This window comes from Sceloporus occidentalis, unplaced genomic scaffold (genome assembly GCF_023333645.1).
Source record: "Sceloporus occidentalis isolate IW3139 unplaced genomic scaffold, rSceOcc1.0.p SCAF_3, whole genome shotgun sequence".
In the NCBI taxonomy this organism is placed as follows: Eukaryota; Metazoa; Chordata; class Lepidosauria; order Squamata; family Phrynosomatidae; genus Sceloporus; species Sceloporus occidentalis.
The window spans coordinates 138,199,399-138,216,871 of NW_028316983.1; the positions used below are offsets into that span (position 1 = coordinate 138,199,399).

Genomic DNA, 17,473 nt, shown 5'->3' on the forward strand with positions numbered 1-17,473 from the left:
TAAAGTCTTGCATCTTTGCCTGTCTCATCAGTCTTCATAAGATACTTTTTCAGTATTGTCCAACCTTCCATATACTCTATTTTTTCAGAGATGCATTTTCATGGATATTGTTGTTGTTGCTTGTTTAAATGGTTTTATGAGTCTTGTCAAAGCTTGGCTGTGTTTAAGCAGGTATAGATTCTAAAAAGTGGACAAATTGGGGGAAAGAATCATACTGGCCACTTCAGGAGAAGAAAGAACATATTCTTACAAGTGGGACATGGACTGGAACATATATTCCTTAGCATCCATATTGGCAGATGTACACCTTTATGACTCGTTAAATCTTTGATTTAGGCAGATAAGCAGAATGTTTTTTGGCACTGGTTTATATAAAGTTTAATGTGGCTCTTGTTTTGTGTTAAGTTGCATGTTCTCATCAGAATTGGAAACTGGTGATTAAGATTTATAACATAATTCAGAAGTTATCTGCGTATGACTGGATAGTTGGCTTGCATAATAATTGATAGAATTGTCCTTTTTTGGTAGCTACATCATTGCAATAGGAACAGAGTGTGGGAAGATTTACTTGTACAAATGGAAACCAGGTGACAATGAGAAGCTGCCACTGTCTGACTGGACCAAATGTGCTGAGACAGATGACAGGTAACATACTCCAAAATTCTTATGTCCTACTATAAGCAAAGTTTTGACTGCACGGATGCCTTGGTATGTTGGCTGTGCCAAGATTACTTTATTGGTTCCATGGTACTCTTAGAAGGGTACCTTAGATCAGGGGTCGGCAACCTCCGGCCCGTGGGCCGGATGCGGCCCGCAGAGGCCGTTGGAGCGGCCCCCGACCGCGGCTGCCGCCGCCGCTGCCACCGGCGGCGGTCGCGGCTTTTTGCCGCTCTGGACGCCGCCATTTTTTCATCCAAAATGGCGGCGAAGTCTTGCGCAACCTTCTCTGCGGTCGTGCGAGACTTCGCCGCCATTTTGGACGAAAAAATGGCGGCGCCCAGGGGCGAAGTCTCGCGCGACCACAGAAGAGGTCGTGCGAGACTTCGGCCTCCAGGAGGCCCGCTGCAGCCGCCGGAGCTCTCAAATTGGGCTCAGACGGCGGCAGCGGGCCTCTGTGAGGCTGGGGCCATCACTGGCGCCGGCGGGCGGGCTTCCAGAGCCAAGGAGGATTCGCTGTAGCGAGGCCTCCTTGGCTCTGGCCGGCTCTCCCCGCCGGCGGGAGGGCTGCCAGAGCCAAGGAGCCCCTCTGCAGCAAGGTCTCCCTTGGCCCTGGCCGGCTCTCTCCAGGCAGGGAAGGAAGGCGCGGGGGGGGAGGAGGAGGAGGAGGGAGGAAGGAAGGAAAGAGGAAGAGGAGGGAGGAGGAGGAAGGAAGGAGGAAAAGGAGGGAGGAGGAGGAAGGAAAGAAGTAGGAGGAAGAGAAGCAGGGAGGAAGAAGAGGAGGAGGGAGAAAGAAGAAGAGGAGGGAGAAAGAAGAGGAGGAAGGAGGAAGAAAGGGGAGGAAGGAAGGAGGAGCAGTGCATTTCTGTGTAGTTTCAGTGCATTTAATGCTAAAAGGTCTGCTGTAACAATGATAGTGGTGGTCGTGGTGATGGTGATGATGATGAGTGAGCTTGAGAGCCATGCAACTACTGTTTCTGAAGCTGAGAAAGTGTCACCTTCCAAAGCGTATTTTGTGTGCTTTTAATGCTAACAAGTCTCCCTTGCTTTGACAATGATAGTGTGATGATGGTGATGATGATGAGTGAGCTTGAGAGGCAGGCAACTACTGTTTCTGAAGCCGAGAGAGTGTCACCTTCCAAAGTGTGAAATGCACAAATGTGCTGTTGTGTGTGTTTTGGAATGCAGGTTGGGGGTGTTTGTCCAGAAAGGGACCGAGGAGGAGAGGGCGGGCACACGCCTCCTCCTCCTTGCGGGGCTTCAGTGGAGGCTCCGCCCCTGGAGGGTGGCTCCACCCCTGGAGGGTAGAAGCTCCGCCCCCAGCATGCAGCCCCGCCCTCGGAAGGTGGAAGCTCCACCCCTCGGCTTCGGCCCCCCAACTTGTCTGAGGGACAGCAACCCGGCTCCCGGCTCCAAAAGGTTGCCTACCCCTGCCTTAGATAGAGATGCATTTTCAGAATGAGATGAGAGTTGTGTGTTGTTTGGGAGTGTGAGCTGGAAAGGCTAGTTTAATTTCTCCCCCCGTGAATAAGTGTTGAGCTGCTTACCCTAGCATCTCATCCACCCACATCCAATATGGAAATAAAAAAAAAAAGTATTTACTCACCTTAAAGGGTGGTTGCAAAGATTGCAAAGAACACTTCAAATGTGTTACATGAATGTCAAATATTGTAGTCTCACATGGTGATAGGATGACAGTATCCAATAATATGTTTGTGCAAGGGAAATTTCTTGCTCACTGCAGTCTATAGTGCCCTCTTCCAAAGAAATGACTAGGTAGTGGGCAGGAGAGGGTGGAATGGGGAATCAGGAAATATATTGGGGACAGCTTGCCTGAGTAAAAGATGGTCACAGTCCTCTCTCTCTCTCTCTCTCTCTCTCTCTCTCTCTCTCTCTCTCTCTCGTGTTTTGGATGCTTTTATTGCAACACAGTCACTATGACTTTTTGACTCCTTTTGTTTCCAAATAACACTTCACTGCAGCAAACTTCAGTCCCCCATACAATAGCTTATCTAGAGTGCAAGCAAATATGTTAAATCTTGTTAAAAGGGTGGGGAGTTGGTTTTCATTCATTTCCATTCAGGTCTTTTTAAAATTGTTCTGCTCTAGTCCAGCTATGAGAATACTGAATTGTATTTGTGATAACGTGATTAAGATGATTGCAAATTCTTTATTGTATCATTGGTTCAGTAATATGGTCCAGTATCATAATGGTTGCATTTGTGGTACTGCATAGTCATAAGCTGTGGCCTTGGAGTCACAGTTACTCTACAGTTGGAAGAATAGTTATGTAAGGTGTCTTTCCCCTCACCTGGATAACTTAATTATTTTGAACTTTCCTAGAGTAAGGAGATAGAAAGGCTGAACAGTATACTGTGGGAAGGGAACATTTTGCATTGCCAACAAAAAGTTACCTTATCTCTCTGCCAGACTATTTGTCATCACAATTTGGTCTACAGTAGGCTGCAGAACTGCAGTGGCAAATGGCCTCCATTCTGCCTGGTACTCTTCTCAGCTATGGAAAAGGGCAAGAATATTAATTAAGCTTAGCCTTTATATGACTCTGCAGGAAGTCTAAGGCTCTTCACATGACATGACCATATTGTAATTCTTCTAACAACCTTGTGAAGTAGGTCACCTACTCTGTATGGCAAATATTGACTGGGGGTGAGAGAGGTGGAAAAGAAGAATGACAACAGTTGGCCTGGCTCATATAAGACCATCAAGTTCATGAATTTATGGCACTGGGATCTATCTCTCACACCACCACAGTATGAAGTATATACACCACTTATATAAAATTCCTCACATGTTGGCCTTGCGTAGTCATAGTTATCACTTGTTTATGCTAGTCCGTGTGCCTGCATGTCACCTCTTTGAAGGGCTATATTTCTTTAGTATCAATAGGCTGAATTTCACTTCAGAGTCAGAGACATTAAAGTTCAGATACCTTAAAAAGAAAATGGAACTAGGGTTCATTTCTGGCTCAATAGTTATAGCATTTAGGCACAAGGGGTGTGGTGGTGGGGCCATGTGCCATGGGCCACTTCCACTAAGCTTCCTGTGATAACAAAAATTGATAACTTTTTGTTGTTGAAAACAAGATGTGTGGCTTGCAAAGCCAAAAGCTGTCTTGGCTGTCTTGCAAAAGTGCTGTTTTTGCCAGCAACTAGGTGTGGAGATATGCTTACATTGGATACAAAGGTAATAATTCCTCTGATATTTCATGGTGGCAGACTTGGCAACAGTGGTAGGGTGCAGCCCCCTTTCCACTGTAGTTCTAGAGGGCAGCTTTGGCTGCAGCACCATTGAGAGTTGCCCACAGAATGCTAACCTTTCCCCATTTCTTCAAATCTTGGTTCCCACATGCACACATCTGTCTCAGATGACCAGTTGAAAGTGTAACTTGGGACTCTCATAGATACAGCACCATGCAGAGAATTTACGTATTTCCTTTAATGTTCTAATATGTTTGTTTTCCATTGTTCCTGAATGGAAATGAACTAAAATTTTAAAGGGCAGCTGTTCAGCTCAGTTGTCAGATGCAGAGACATAAAACAAATAGGAACCAGACTTTAACTTTAAAGGCTTGACTGGATAGAGACCAAGATTTTAAAATGCTAAAATCCAGAGGGCTTGTACAATAGAGGCATATCCATAGTGATTTTAAGTTCTGTGGCTTTTGAGTTCTGGCTTATAATTGCAGTTGTAAAGGACCTGAGAGACCTTAAATGTTTGCATTTCTCCCTATGCCATTAACTTTTCCATTCATCTCAATTGGTCCACAGGGCATATAAGTATACCAGCAGCATCTGTTCTTCCTTCAAGTGATTTGCCTGGCTCCACGTACAGTCTTCCCTACTGGGGTACAGAGTCCACTGGGGCATCTACTCGTGGCATAATAACTAGGCTTTACATAGTTCCATTTGTGTAGTCTGACTTCTGCTCATAAGTGCTCCTCACAGAGTCTGGTTTATTGAATAGGTATTACTTTCTATAGAAGGTTTGTGATGCAGACTGTAAATTATAGCTGCCTAGTTCATGCATAAAGTCTCCAGCTCTGGTGCATGCTGGAAGAGATTGAATTAGACGTGATGTTTGCTTTCCATTTTCAAAGCACATTGGGGAAATTTGGAAATTAGGTGATGATTATCTTTTCCCGCAACCTTCTGGTTGTCGTCGTCTGTACACCTAGACTTTATCCTAATTTAGATGCAATGAGAGACCATTCAGTGAGGGCATTTTGATAGGTTTGTACAGTACACATGGATCACTGCCTTCCCCCTTCATTTTCAGTAATCGTAGTATGCTATGGTACCTAAATTGGTATCAATTCAATATCACGCTATTAGACTCTTGCCTTCAAGCCACATTTTAAAATTACTTTGAACTATATTTATAAACTACTAGTAAAAGTCTACAATTTTGCAAATGTTCATTTACATTTATCCTACCCAGTGCTCTTTCTTTCTTTTTGTTCTTTCTTTCCCAGTCTCCACATCTTTTTCTTATTTGCTGATCTTTCTTTCCGATTCTCATACAATTTCCCCCTCTGTTTTAGTCCTTGCCCAGTCTTATCAGGAAGCAAGACTTCCCCTTCTCTCTCTCTCTCTCTCTCTCTCTCTCTCTCACACACACACACACAACTGTTGGAAAAGTTGGGAGTCCCTACAAATGAAGGATCAAGTGAAGCAACCTAGAGGCCTGCTAGAGAAATGAATAAATCAGATGTACTTTATTTTGTTGTGGGAAAGTTAGGGAAGGTTAGGGAAGACTGCTATCTAGGGACTAAAGGTGGTACTGCATGTTACAAACAGATTTTAGTTAACTAAAATTAATTAATTCTTTTAAAAACAAAATAACCCTAAGGTACACATCACTAGGTCCCCATAATAGCCATTGGGTGTCCAGGTTTCATAGTCTTGTAGGTGTGGTGGGCATACATATAATCTCTTTTATTATTATAGATTGTACCAATGTGGATGTCAGAGCCAGGGTAAACTATGTTTCCTGAAAAATAGAATGGAAGAAGGTAACCTGTGACTGGGATCTTTGGGAGAAAGCACAGGAGCCCTTAGGGGCATCTCTTAGCACTGAACCGTAGTTTGGGTTACATTTGAATACAGCCTTCACTTTGAATGTAAATATTCCCTGTCTCGTCTTTTAAAATGTTCTAACAGACACGATTCCTTGCTTTCTGTTAGCTGTATCATTTCATAATAGTGATGCTTGACCTGAAATTACAGTGAAAATAAGTAGATTGCAGTTTGAATTATTGATGGGACGAAGTGATGAAATGTCACTGGTAATAGCTCTGGCATCTTTAATATCTACAGGCAGTGACAACTTTAGCTTTCTCCAAGCTGGCAGTGCTGAAAAGGAATGCGCTAATTAGATAAATGCTGACGTTTTGAATTGACAAAGTCCAGCTGAGTTTGACATTTTGCAGTTGTAAGGGATGAATTGGGTTTCCTTCCCCTAATGGCTTCTGTCTTTGTTGCAGCCAAAGCCACACTCTTGTTGTCAAGCAGCTGTGCTGGAGAAAATGCGTAGGCAGAGCTGGGCAGGACGCAACAGCAGAGAGCACAGAGTGGCTCCAGCTGGCGAGCGGTGGGGCTGACTACTGTGTCAAGATCTTCAATATTAACAGAGGCAAGCTTTAAACAATACTTTTTGGGCCAGATGGACTGATTTCTTGACATGCCTGAAAATCCTCCTTTTTCTAAACTGATTTATTGTTTTTAAAAAAGCAGTTTTCTTTCTTCTTTCTTCTTTTTTTGTACTTAAAGCTGCAGCAACTCACACATGTCTGAATTCAGCTTATTTATTAAAGTGGTTTGAAGAAATAGCATGTGTGTTGAAGGATTTCATGCAAATAAGCTACCCCTTGTGTGCTTTCTTTGTGGAAAGTCCCCATAGCTTGAAAACATTACTTTTGTTGAGATGCTGGTCTGTCAAGAAGTGAAGTGGAAGGACTGCACTGGGAAGAAGATAGCAGCTTTCTCCCATTTCCTTTCCTTTTGCTATGCTATCTTCCTAGACATTCAGCATATCAGGTGGGGTTACTGCATACCAGAACAAAGCCTGGGACATTATTTTTGCCTGATTCTTACTGTTGTGAGGTTTTAGTTGAAATAAATTTTGAAATAAAACTGACCCTCCACATCCATCTACAGATTCAACCATCCACAGATTGTAATTTTTAAAAAATCCAAAAAGCAAATATTGATTTTGCCATTTTACTGTTGTTGTTGTTGTTGTTGTTGTTGTTGTTGTTGTTGTTGACTGCCTTCAGGTCGACTTCAACTCATGATGACTCTGTGAATGAGACATCTTCAAGATCCACTCTGGATTTTTGAGAGGAATATTAAATAGTACAGGGGAAGATGTGAGCTATTTAAAAGGCAAAATGCTTCTCCTAGAGCCTTGCAAAAGAGGAAGTCACAATTGCTTGTGGCCGCAAAAGTGCAGCCAGGAGAGATTGGACAGGCATGGTGCTGCAAAAACAGATTTAGTGGGACATACATGGCCCCAGGTAGTTTGGCAGTGGGCCACATGCAGCCCAATCCCTGTGCTATCACAATATGAATATGGGAGGGACACGATGATAGGCTAGTTGAATAAGAACACATAGAATGCAAACAGTGCTCTCTAGTACTCATCCCTTTGTCTCTCCTTTGGTGCCTTGGGCCAGATACGCCCTAGGACCAGATATAGCCCATCTGGCTCCAGGGGCAGCAGAGATTACAAAATGTGTGTGTATGTGTGTGTGCGCACGCTACTCACATACTTGCATGCTTCTTCAAGTCACCTATCAATTTTCGGTGAGCCTGTGAATTTCAAAGGGTTTTCTCAGGCAAGGAATCTTCAAAAGTGATTTTGTCAGTTCCTTCCTCTGAAAACTAGCCTATAGTGCCTGGTATTCCCTGGCCGTGCCCCCATCTGGCTGGCTCTGCATAGCTTCCAAGTTTTAGATGTTGTTGGACTGCAGTTCCCAGCATTCCTCAGCATTGGCTACACCAGCTAGGGGCTGTGGGAATAGAATCATAGAATCATAGAATCATAGAATCGTAGAGTTGGAAGAGACCACTAGGGCCATCCAGTCCAACCCCCTGCCATGCAGGAAATCCAAATCAAAGCATCCCTGACAGATGGCCATCCAGCCTCTGTTTAAAGACCTCCAAGGAAGGAGACTCTATCACCTTCCGAGGAAGTGCATTCCACTGTCGAACAGCCCTTACTGTCAGGAAGTTCCTCCTAATGTTCAGGTGGAATCTCTTTTCCTGTAGCTTGCATCCATTGTTCCGGGTCCTGTTCTCTGGAGCAGCAGAAAACAAGCTTGCTCCCTCCTCAATATGACATCCTTTCAAATATTTAAACAGGGCTATCATATCACCTCTTAACCTTCTCTTCTCCAGGCTAAACATCCCCAGCTCCCTAAGTCGTTCCTCATAGGGCATGGTTTCCAGACCCTTCACCATTTTTGTCGCCCTCCTTTGGACACGCTCCAGTTTCTCAATGTCCTTTCTGAATTGTGGCGCCCAGAACTGGACACAATATTCTAGGTGGGGCCTGACCAAAGCAGAATACAGTGGCACTATTACTTCTCTTGATCTTGACACTATACTTCTATTGATGCAGCCTAAAATAGCATTGGCCTTTTTAGCTGCCGCATCACACTGTTGACTCATGTTCAACTTGTGGTCTACTTGGACTCCTAGATCCCTTTCACACGTAGTTTCATTCAGCCAGGTGTCCCCCATCCTATATCTGTGCATTTTATTTTTCCGCCCTAAGTGCAATACCTTACATTTCTCTGTGTTGAATTTCATTTTGTTAGCTTTGGCCCAGCTTTCTAGTCTATTCAGGTCATTTTGAATCTTGATCCTGTCCTCTGGGGTATTAGCTATTCCCCCTAATTTGGTGTCATCTGCAAATTTGATAAGTATGCTCCCAATTCTGTCATCCAGGTCATTGATAAAGATGTTGAATAGCACTGGGCCCAGGACAGAGCCCTGTGGGACCCCACTGGTCACTTCTCTCCAGGATGAAAAGGAGCCATTGTTGAGCACCCTTTGGGTTCGGCCGGTCAACCAATTACAGATCCATTTAACAGTTACCTTGTCTAGCCCACATTTTACAAGCTTGTTTGCAAGAATGTCATGGGAAACCTGTCAAAGGCCTTACTGAAATCAAGATATACTTGCAGTCCAACAGCTGGACTCAATAACTTGATTGAATTCAGTGCATTATAGAATGTACTGAAGAGAGCAGGAGAGACAAAGAGAGGATTAGAGCTTGGAAGTTTTGGACTAATGTTTTGCACCACAGCTTCCATAATTATCCTCCCAGCTATAGGACTTGTAGTCAAAACTGATCCCAGCTTGTCTTCTTCACTCTATCTTCCTCATAAACTATATCAATCTACCTCCACCTCCTCTGTGTGACATTTGCTGTTTTAGCTTTGACAAATTTGAATCCAGTCATTGCAAAAATAAGATCAGAATCTGGTCAGTGTCTTTACTGGCCAGATCTTGAAAGTAACTCATTAGAAATAATATAACAACAGTTAAAAAAAAAAAAAAAACAACTCAAGTGCCAATGTCATTCTTCTTAGTATAAAAGCAACAACAATGTTATAATGTTGAATAATGAAAAATGTATCTCCTTCCTTCAACTCATTACAGAAGGTGAAGATTCTTTTCTTTTGGACATGTTGGACATTTGTGAGTTTTAAAAATAAAAAATAAAGCATTAAAACACACTCTTAATGAATAATAGAAAACATTAATTTAAAAATTTCAGATAACAACAGCTGGCATTCAGTTACAGATTCATAACCTAGAGTTAACGGATCTGTAACTGCTCTGTATTCAGTAAGACTATGTAGACTTATTGCAAAACTATATCAACGTTCCCCTGAGTCCACCTTAATAGCCAGCAGCCAGATTGGGTAAAGGAGGTCTGTTTAGCTGGCCATCTGATCAGACCACAGTTCCGCCTCTCCAGCCAGCTATTGGGGTTGCGACAAAGCCTTGCATCAAGGGCCCTGCTTGCATCAGGGGCTCACTTGCTGGCACCAGGGGGTTTGAAATGTCAGCGCCTTCTGACCTGATCGGTTGCTGAACAGACCTCCTTTGCCCAGATTGACTGTTAAAATGGACAAGATCAGCTAACAACAACAATAACAGAATAATGCCGTTTAGTTATTTTCTGAAATAATGCGATTAGCTTTTCCAAGCTCTGCTGTTGAAAACTGCTTCCCTTTCTACACTACACTACCTCAAGTTGCAGCATGGAAGAAAGCCAAGCTGTACATTTAATGCAGAAAATGAATCAAGGCAGTGTTTTTGTCACTGATTCTTATCTGTGTGTTGCTGAAGTCTAAGAGCATTTTGTTGCCTCTGTAAATCTTGCCCTGTCTTGGGACAGTTTCTATCTAAATCACAACCAATAATCTACTGAAAGCTTCCTGGCTAATTGCTAGTAACAGAGCAGTCCCCCCACCCCCACCGCCCCAGGAAAGTGAACCCAGTCTATGTTTAGCCCAAAAGCCATGTTTGAATGTGCCAATCTTAAACAAAATTCCTAATCAGATGCCAAGCAGCCAACAGTAGCATAATTATTATAACAGGAATTGATGTCTAATTCTGTCCTTATTTATACTGAAGCAAATCCAAATGTGTCTTAGGGGAAGCTTTTAGCGTAAAGCTGAAATTTTAATTGGCTCCAACACTCTTCCTTGGTTGAACTATTTCTGGACTGATTCTGTTGCTAGATAATCTGCTTTCAAGAAATTCCTTGTCACAAACCTGGGGGTGAAGCCATCGTTCCACTGTAGAGACAATCACAAGATCTGCAGGTCAGTCCCAGGGATCTTTGGTTAAAAGATCTCGAGTAGCGGAGACCTTGAAGGATTACTCAGAATAGGCAGCACCAGATTTGAGTGATCAAAAGACCTGACTGTGTCAGGATTTGTGCATGCACTTTTAAAGCAAAATTACACATATTCTTGTGTATAACTGTGAGGCTACCTCATAGGCACAAACGCCAGGCTGTTTATCATGTTTGTAATTTGTAACTTAAATTAATCACAGTCATTCAAGACCTTTGTTTTAATATAAGCTCTACATCTGCTAGGAATTTCCAACCTATTATTCACCTTCTCTGTAGGAGCAGCTTTCAATTTTTTTCACCTTTAGTGTTTTCAGATAGAATGCATTCAAGGTCCTGTGCGTGTGTGTAGTGTGATAGGGTATTTCCAAGGTTTTGCTATCCAACAAGACAGTGAAGGAGTGGAGAAGGGGAAACAGACACATTTCAGTCTGTGAATGGAAACCATAACTTGAAGAGTAGCCAGTAGTCCTTTGGAAGAATCAATTCAGTGTGTGAAAACAGAACAAAATGGCCACAGCGAGCAAAGAAAATGGGTGAGTAGCTTCTGTTGTAAATGTGCACTGGCACAAGAACGTATTTTAGCTTATACATAATTTAAGCATGCATCTTTTTAAAGGGTTGCTTTGACTGTCTTGTCTAGAAATCAGAGCTCAGATTAGTCTCCCCATCTTGCTCTCCCCCACCCCATTCTAAATGACCATTTATTGTATTTGCATTATCTCAATAAGACCTAACCCCACCTCGACCCCACTGCCTCTAAGAGATGGTACTTTCTCTGCTGTTCCAAATGAAGTTCCAAACATGGATAGCATTTATAGTTTCAGTGCAACAACCTGGTAGTTGAGGTCATAGTTTCTCATAGGACTTTGCCACAGAACATCAGGCACTTTGCAAGAGAACAGCGAAAATCCATTTGAGAATGGAGAGGTGGGTGTTGGAACAACAAATGCAAGAAGAAGTTTTGAAAGCAAAATTGATTTTTAAAGCCTCTATTGAGGTCATGACTAATGTTTGAAAATCTAGGTTAGCTTGCTTTAAAACAGCACTCTGCACCCAACATATATTAGGAAACCAGCTGGGGATTTTAATATATGTTTAACATATGCAACCCTGCACCCATTTATATGGAAATAAGACCCACTAGCTCAGTGGGGATTGCTCCCACATATATGGGCATGTAACTGAACCCAAGGAACTTTAAAGCTTTCTTATTGAACAGAGTTTAGGGAGTTATAAAGTCCTGTATAGGGTAGTATTTATGAAATAACCTAACCTCAGTGTTATTATGGAAAGCATGGTGAAATGCAAGACATTTTCAAATTCAGATTTAAGAGAGGTGGAAGTGTGTGGTCTGTGGCCAGTGCTAGTCTGCAAGCTATTGACTGCTAGTCCATGACAGGTTTCCAGGAAAGAAAGAAAACAGTTGTCACCAATGGATACATATGGTACCAGCATATTGGCGGAGAGAGGGGGACCCTGCTGGTCTTGAGAAGATTCATATACACTACTATGCGAGATCCATGTACTCAGTCAATACAATTTCATATTCACATCTTAGTTTCCGTAAGGGTCTGGTTGGGTGTGATAAATGTGTCTGCGATGCAGATGAGGACGTGTGTCACCAAGGCCCTTGTCGGTAAGCTTTTTATTTCATTACAGCTATTGATTATTGCAGTGTAATTTTAATAAATAATAATAATAATAAAATTTATTTATGTTTCCCTGCCTCTCCCGGTGGATTGAAGTGGGGTTACAGACTAATTCTGTCAAAGAACAAAGCAATGTGCAAAGATACATTTTAAAAAAACCCATTGGGGATTATACCAGTCTTTTAATTATTTCATCAATATTATAATTTATGCCCATTGTCTGAACATGTTTGCTTTCTGACTCTTACAGTGCACAATTCTGTACTGTATTTTACTTAGATATTTTTAAAATATTTCTAAAGTCACCTCTCAGCCCTCCAGGTATTCAAATGTGTTGTACAATAGATGAACATTTTCTTTTAAATCAGATTTAACTGATTTTTTAAAAAAAGTTTTTAAAAGCCAAACAATTAAAACAATCTCAGATGCCAGCCAAAGGAAGCTCAGTAAGGATAGAGCCAGCCTAACTTTCCATGGAAAGGATTTCTACAACCAAGGGACTGCTACAGCAAAAGCCCTTCATATGCAGTGAAATTTCTTGTATCAGATATTAAAACAAAGATAACAATATAATTAGACCAGCCCTCTAAAGCTGAAAAAGTGCCGAGATCTCCCTCCCCCCCAACTCTTTCTCTCCATGTACAAGATAATTTTCAGTTGTGACAAGACATTTGAAGCTCTACCATCAGTGCCAGATGAAGCATTATTTGAGGGGTGTTCCAAGACTCACATGAGCATTAACTGCATTGTTTCTATAGTGTAAAGAGAATCCATCAGACAGCTCCACTCAACAGCTACAGCATTTCTTATTTTATCCAACCTGTGTCCATTTGTGCTGGTGTGTATTCAATAGCTAGTCTGAAAAATGGCAGTGGAGGTAGAAAGTTCCTTATCAAATAGTGCTTGAAGTTCCTCCTGCTCCTCAGATGGAAGAAATTAGTGGATACAGTTTTGCAAGGCTAGCTATGAGAGAGAGAGAGAGAGACCCACCAAGTAGTAGTTAATTAGGTTTTCTCTATTTTATTAATAAAACAGATTTTTTGCAACAATTTATTAAAAATTGATTTTCATGCAGTATAAGGGGTATACAAGAAATTCTCCAGGTACTTTCTTTTTCTCCTTCTCTTGCTTTTTTTAAAAAATAATTCTGACAATTCCAGTCTAGGTTAAAGCTTTTGTGCACTAACTTGGTTGGAAAATGCCACTGGGGCACAGCCTCCTCATAATTGTTTACAGTACATTTTTGCTGCAGTATAAAAAAAAACAGAAACATTAAATAGCTATAGTCACTTTGTGGGTCTTATTTTCTGCAGGAATTTTTAAAAAAAATGTTGTGGGAGAAACTACAGTTGCATTTGAGACAAAGAATGTACTGCATGATTTAAACCTAAGAAACAGCACACAGTCAGTATTCACAAAGAGTTACAGACACACACTCACCGCCAACAGTCCAATACTTTTGAACTTTTTTTGTTTTTGTTTCCTGCTATGTCGGAATAATATTTTCTACAGAAATGTTTTTGTGTATACATTATATACAGTATTATTGTCCTTTTTTGAAAAGTAATATTTATTTGTATTAAATAAAGTCCTGATGAAGTTTATTAATAAATTAAGAGAATACTGTCAACGCACACATACACGCACACCCACACACATCCTCACCCACACACACCAGACAACACCTTCGGTGGTTAGTGCTCAGAGTAATGTGTTCTACTTCCTGCATGGTAAACTTAGTGTCATCCTGACACTTCCAGGTGCCTCCATGACCCCTCAGTGATATGTGTTCAGGGACACATTCTGTGATGCCCCCAGTGGACTAAGATTTATTAGCAATATAATCAAAGAAAGTGGGATCAGGGACATCAGCAGTGACTCAGCTAGTCCTTCGCTTTTCATGCAGATACCAAATGCTGCACTGGGGACACAGGTGGAACAGACGATTCTTTCCTGTTGGGTGACAGAGGACGGTGCAGTGGTAAATGTCACCCCATTGCCACCACGCCTTATTTCACAAGCTTTATTTAATACAAGATTTTAGAAAGGCAGCCAGTATTGCCAAAGTTTAACAATCCTGCATTCCAAATTGGCCACGATTTAAGAGTGGCCAACGCTGGAGATAGCAGCCCATGGTATTTAAGGAGGGTGAAAGCTGTATGAGAGAAGTAATTCTGTTTCTCTTTTTCCACTGTGATTTCTGGGCTTATAGGGCTTTTTTGTCTAATGATAGCAACCCCCCCAACCCAATAACTGAACAGAATTGGATGAATGTACAACTCTTGGAGGGAAAATATTTTCCCTGTCTCCATGCCACTGCCAGGTTCTGACATTTGCTTATATGCTTTTTCTATGGTTTCTGCCCCTTAATTGTAGAATGCTGTGGGAATGGGCCAGAGTGTACGTGTGTACATTCCTGCCTGTGCAAGCCCAGCTCACACAATTCACAGGCAGATTGTGTGTTGGGGAGCCTTCTCATAGATCAGTGCTTTTCATTGGGTAGTATGTCATGTGTGAATACCAGCCGTTCAGAAGCATAGTCGCAGAGGTTTGCACTGAAATCCTGTAATGTAGTAAGGGAAAGGGGGATGGGGGGAATTCAGCTGTCCTATTGTGCTTGAATGCACAGTTTGGGGCTGTGAGCAAACTGGCCTAACACTACGCAGCACAGAGAAATTTCATATGATGTGGCATCTCTCGACATGGCCCAGAGATGCCCAGAGTGAAGTATGGTTACTGAAATTCTCTGTGCCAGGTAGTTGTACAAAGTATGGGTGCCCCTCTTTGGATCATGCATGCACAACATTTTTAGTTCCCTTAGGCATGCGCAGAATTACTAGCACACAAGTAGCACATGCTTGGCTCAGACCTTATTGATAAGTTATAGAACCACTTGAACATTTTGTATGAGCTCATTACTCTCCAATACCAATTCATTTGCCTAGGAAGATTAAATTCTAATTTCTTGGGCAGCAAATCAAAGTGGGAAAAGAAGTAGGTAAAAATAGTCTTGTGGGTTTTTTTCTTCTTCAAAAAAAGATTAGACCACTTTCCACCTTTCATTTTTCAGTTCAAAAAATAAAAAGATTTTTCCCTCCATACAGACAAACATGAATCAGACCAGCTTATTTTCAATTACCACTGTCATACACGCAAAGATATGAAGCAAAGGTTGTGTATATACTGTTGATGCCTCTGCAGCAGTGAAGTGTGGTGTCTATGCTCCCCATCCCCACCCATCCTGTGTTAAATTAACTGTAGTGTAATTATGTTGTGGTTTAAATCAAACAAACTTGGGGGAGGGGCCATAATTAATCATAACATTAAGACTTCAGTACCCATCTTTAGCCTTGAGCACTGTCAGCCCCCATTTTCTGTGTATCATCCTGGGCCCCTGCTAAAACCTGTATCTTAGCAAGAGGAAGGCGCGCCTGCAAAAAACAAGTTCCTTCACGCTCCATCTGGCCATTCACTCTGAAATTTTGCCTCTAGACCTGCTTCCTCTTTAAAACATCCTCTATCTCAAGCATGTCTTAAGAGAAAAGGAATTGGGATGAAATCATCTGAATGACACCCAAGAAAGGATTCTCCCCCTATGAATGCAGTCCCAAAAATGAAGGTCAGCCCAACCATCTGAATGCAACCCCTGCAAGAAAAGTGTATCAATTTCTGTTTAGAGCTCTCTGCTGATGGGATTTCTTCCTTTTTCTTTTCTTTTTTGCACATGATTCCACATATTCAGAAGCTATACAAAGCTTAGTGACACTTGAGTGGGATTCTTCTTCTTTGTTCTTTGTCAAGTTTATCTCTCCAGCCACCTTGCCTCCAGGAGAAATTTGGGAAGAAACATGGTTTGGTGACTTTCTTTGTAAAGAAATAAAACGTCCACAAGTAAGGCTACAGCTCAACCTTTGGGTAACCATCTCCAGTTTGCATGCTTTCCCACAGCAGTGGAGCTGGTCCTCCCTTGACAATGGCCTTATAACACTAGTTCCTCTGTGATAAGAGTAAGGAGTATGTAGAAGGCAAGAGTTCAATACAAGACGTTCAGTCCAGCCATTAAGTACCAAAAGCAGTCCAGGAAGCTCTGAATATCCTCCTACAGGCCAGAAACCATCACACGAAAAGATGGTGGCACATGTCTGTGCCGCGGACTGGCACTGGGGCTGACACATGGACTAGCACAACTGGCATCAACCCCTCCTATCGATGGCAAATAGGCATGGTGAAGAATGGGCAGCTGTAAGGAGAGTCGGCGCTGTATGCTGCAGAGAGAGAGAGAAACAGGAAGGAAATTTAGCTTGGATGTTGACAAAGTGTCCTTCGCCAATCTGTGTATTTGCCTGCTGACAATCACAAATAGATTTAGTGAGTGCCAAGGGCTGCAGCCCCTGACAAATATCTTTCCAGATGAATTCCTGTACAGGCTCCGTTCCTCCACTTTGATTTTCTCTTCTTTCGGTCATTTTCAGAGCCAAGATGTATTTACCTGCTGGCCACCCAAGGGTGCAGTAAGGTCAGAGGCATTAATACTGGGGCAAAGCAGTATACATAATGTGCCAAGAAGCAACATCGTGCTTCAAAATTAGAACTCTAGAGATGGATAGGGCAGTGTTAGCAAGATCCCAAATCAAGATTTGTTTTTTGCAGTCACTTACCATAAATATGTATGTGTTCAAGTAATTAAAAATGTGCTTAGAAAGTCCAAGAGCATACTGACAGCTGCTAGTTTGAGTCTTATAGGATCTTTTGCATGTAAACAGTATGTTGATTTAAATGAAAATGCTAAAATGTTGTTCAGGAGCATGTATCCCAAATTTAAAACTCCCTTTGTTCTTGTGGACAGGCAGTAGAAAGAAGCATGGTACTTACTGTTCTGGGGAGTTGATATCTTCTATAAAGTCTTTGTTTGTTCTAGAGGGCTCTGTTGTATTCCACTGTGCTTGTGGGTTTTGATCCAGGTGGTTTTTCAATACAGCCTTTTCGCCATCTACATAAAGGAGAACAATTGTGACTAAAAGCTGAGAAGCCTGAGGGAAGTCTGCGGAAGGCATTTTTCCTAACTGCTTGCAAGTAATCAACAAGGGAAGCTTTTTGAGTTTCCTTATCCTGAAGCCAGATATAATTATAGTCTGTGCCAGGGTGAGCAATATGGGTCCTTCAATGTGGTTTTGGGCTGCAACTCACATAAGTCAACCAACGTGGTCAGTTGCCAGGGATTCTGGGAGGTGTAGCCCAGAAATCTAGAGGACACCAAGTTGCCTATCCTA

At 42.1% G+C, this 17,473-nt stretch overlaps 2 protein-coding genes across 3 annotated transcripts in view; one reads left to right on the plus strand and one right to left on the minus strand.

Annotated features, from left to right (window-relative positions):
• The window catches only part of ELP2 (elongator acetyltransferase complex subunit 2), a 58,826-nt gene extending 52,093 nt beyond the window's left edge, over positions 1-6,733 (plus strand). The window contains exons 21-22 of one of the 2 annotated variants that reach the window (XM_089516426.1): positions 529-645; positions 6,161-6,733. In XM_089516426.1, coding sequence (XP_089372552.1) covers positions 529-645; positions 6,161-6,320 — 277 coding nt within the window. In that variant the 3' untranslated portion in view covers positions 6,321-6,733. The remainder of the gene's footprint in view (positions 1-528; positions 646-6,160) is intronic. The other variant, XM_089516427.1, reaches the window with a different exon arrangement.
• A 6,467-nt stretch (positions 6,734-13,200) lies between these two features.
• The window catches only part of LOC149316874 (gamma-aminobutyric acid type B receptor subunit 2-like), a 360,242-nt gene continuing 355,969 nt past the window's right edge, over positions 13,201-17,473 (minus strand). The window contains exons 18-19 of the mRNA XM_089516428.1: positions 17,076-17,193; positions 13,201-16,468 (exon numbers count right to left, since the gene is read on the minus strand). Coding sequence (XP_089372554.1) covers positions 16,303-16,468; positions 17,076-17,193 — 284 coding nt within the window. The 3' untranslated portion in view covers positions 13,201-16,302. The remainder of the gene's footprint in view (positions 16,469-17,075; positions 17,194-17,473) is intronic.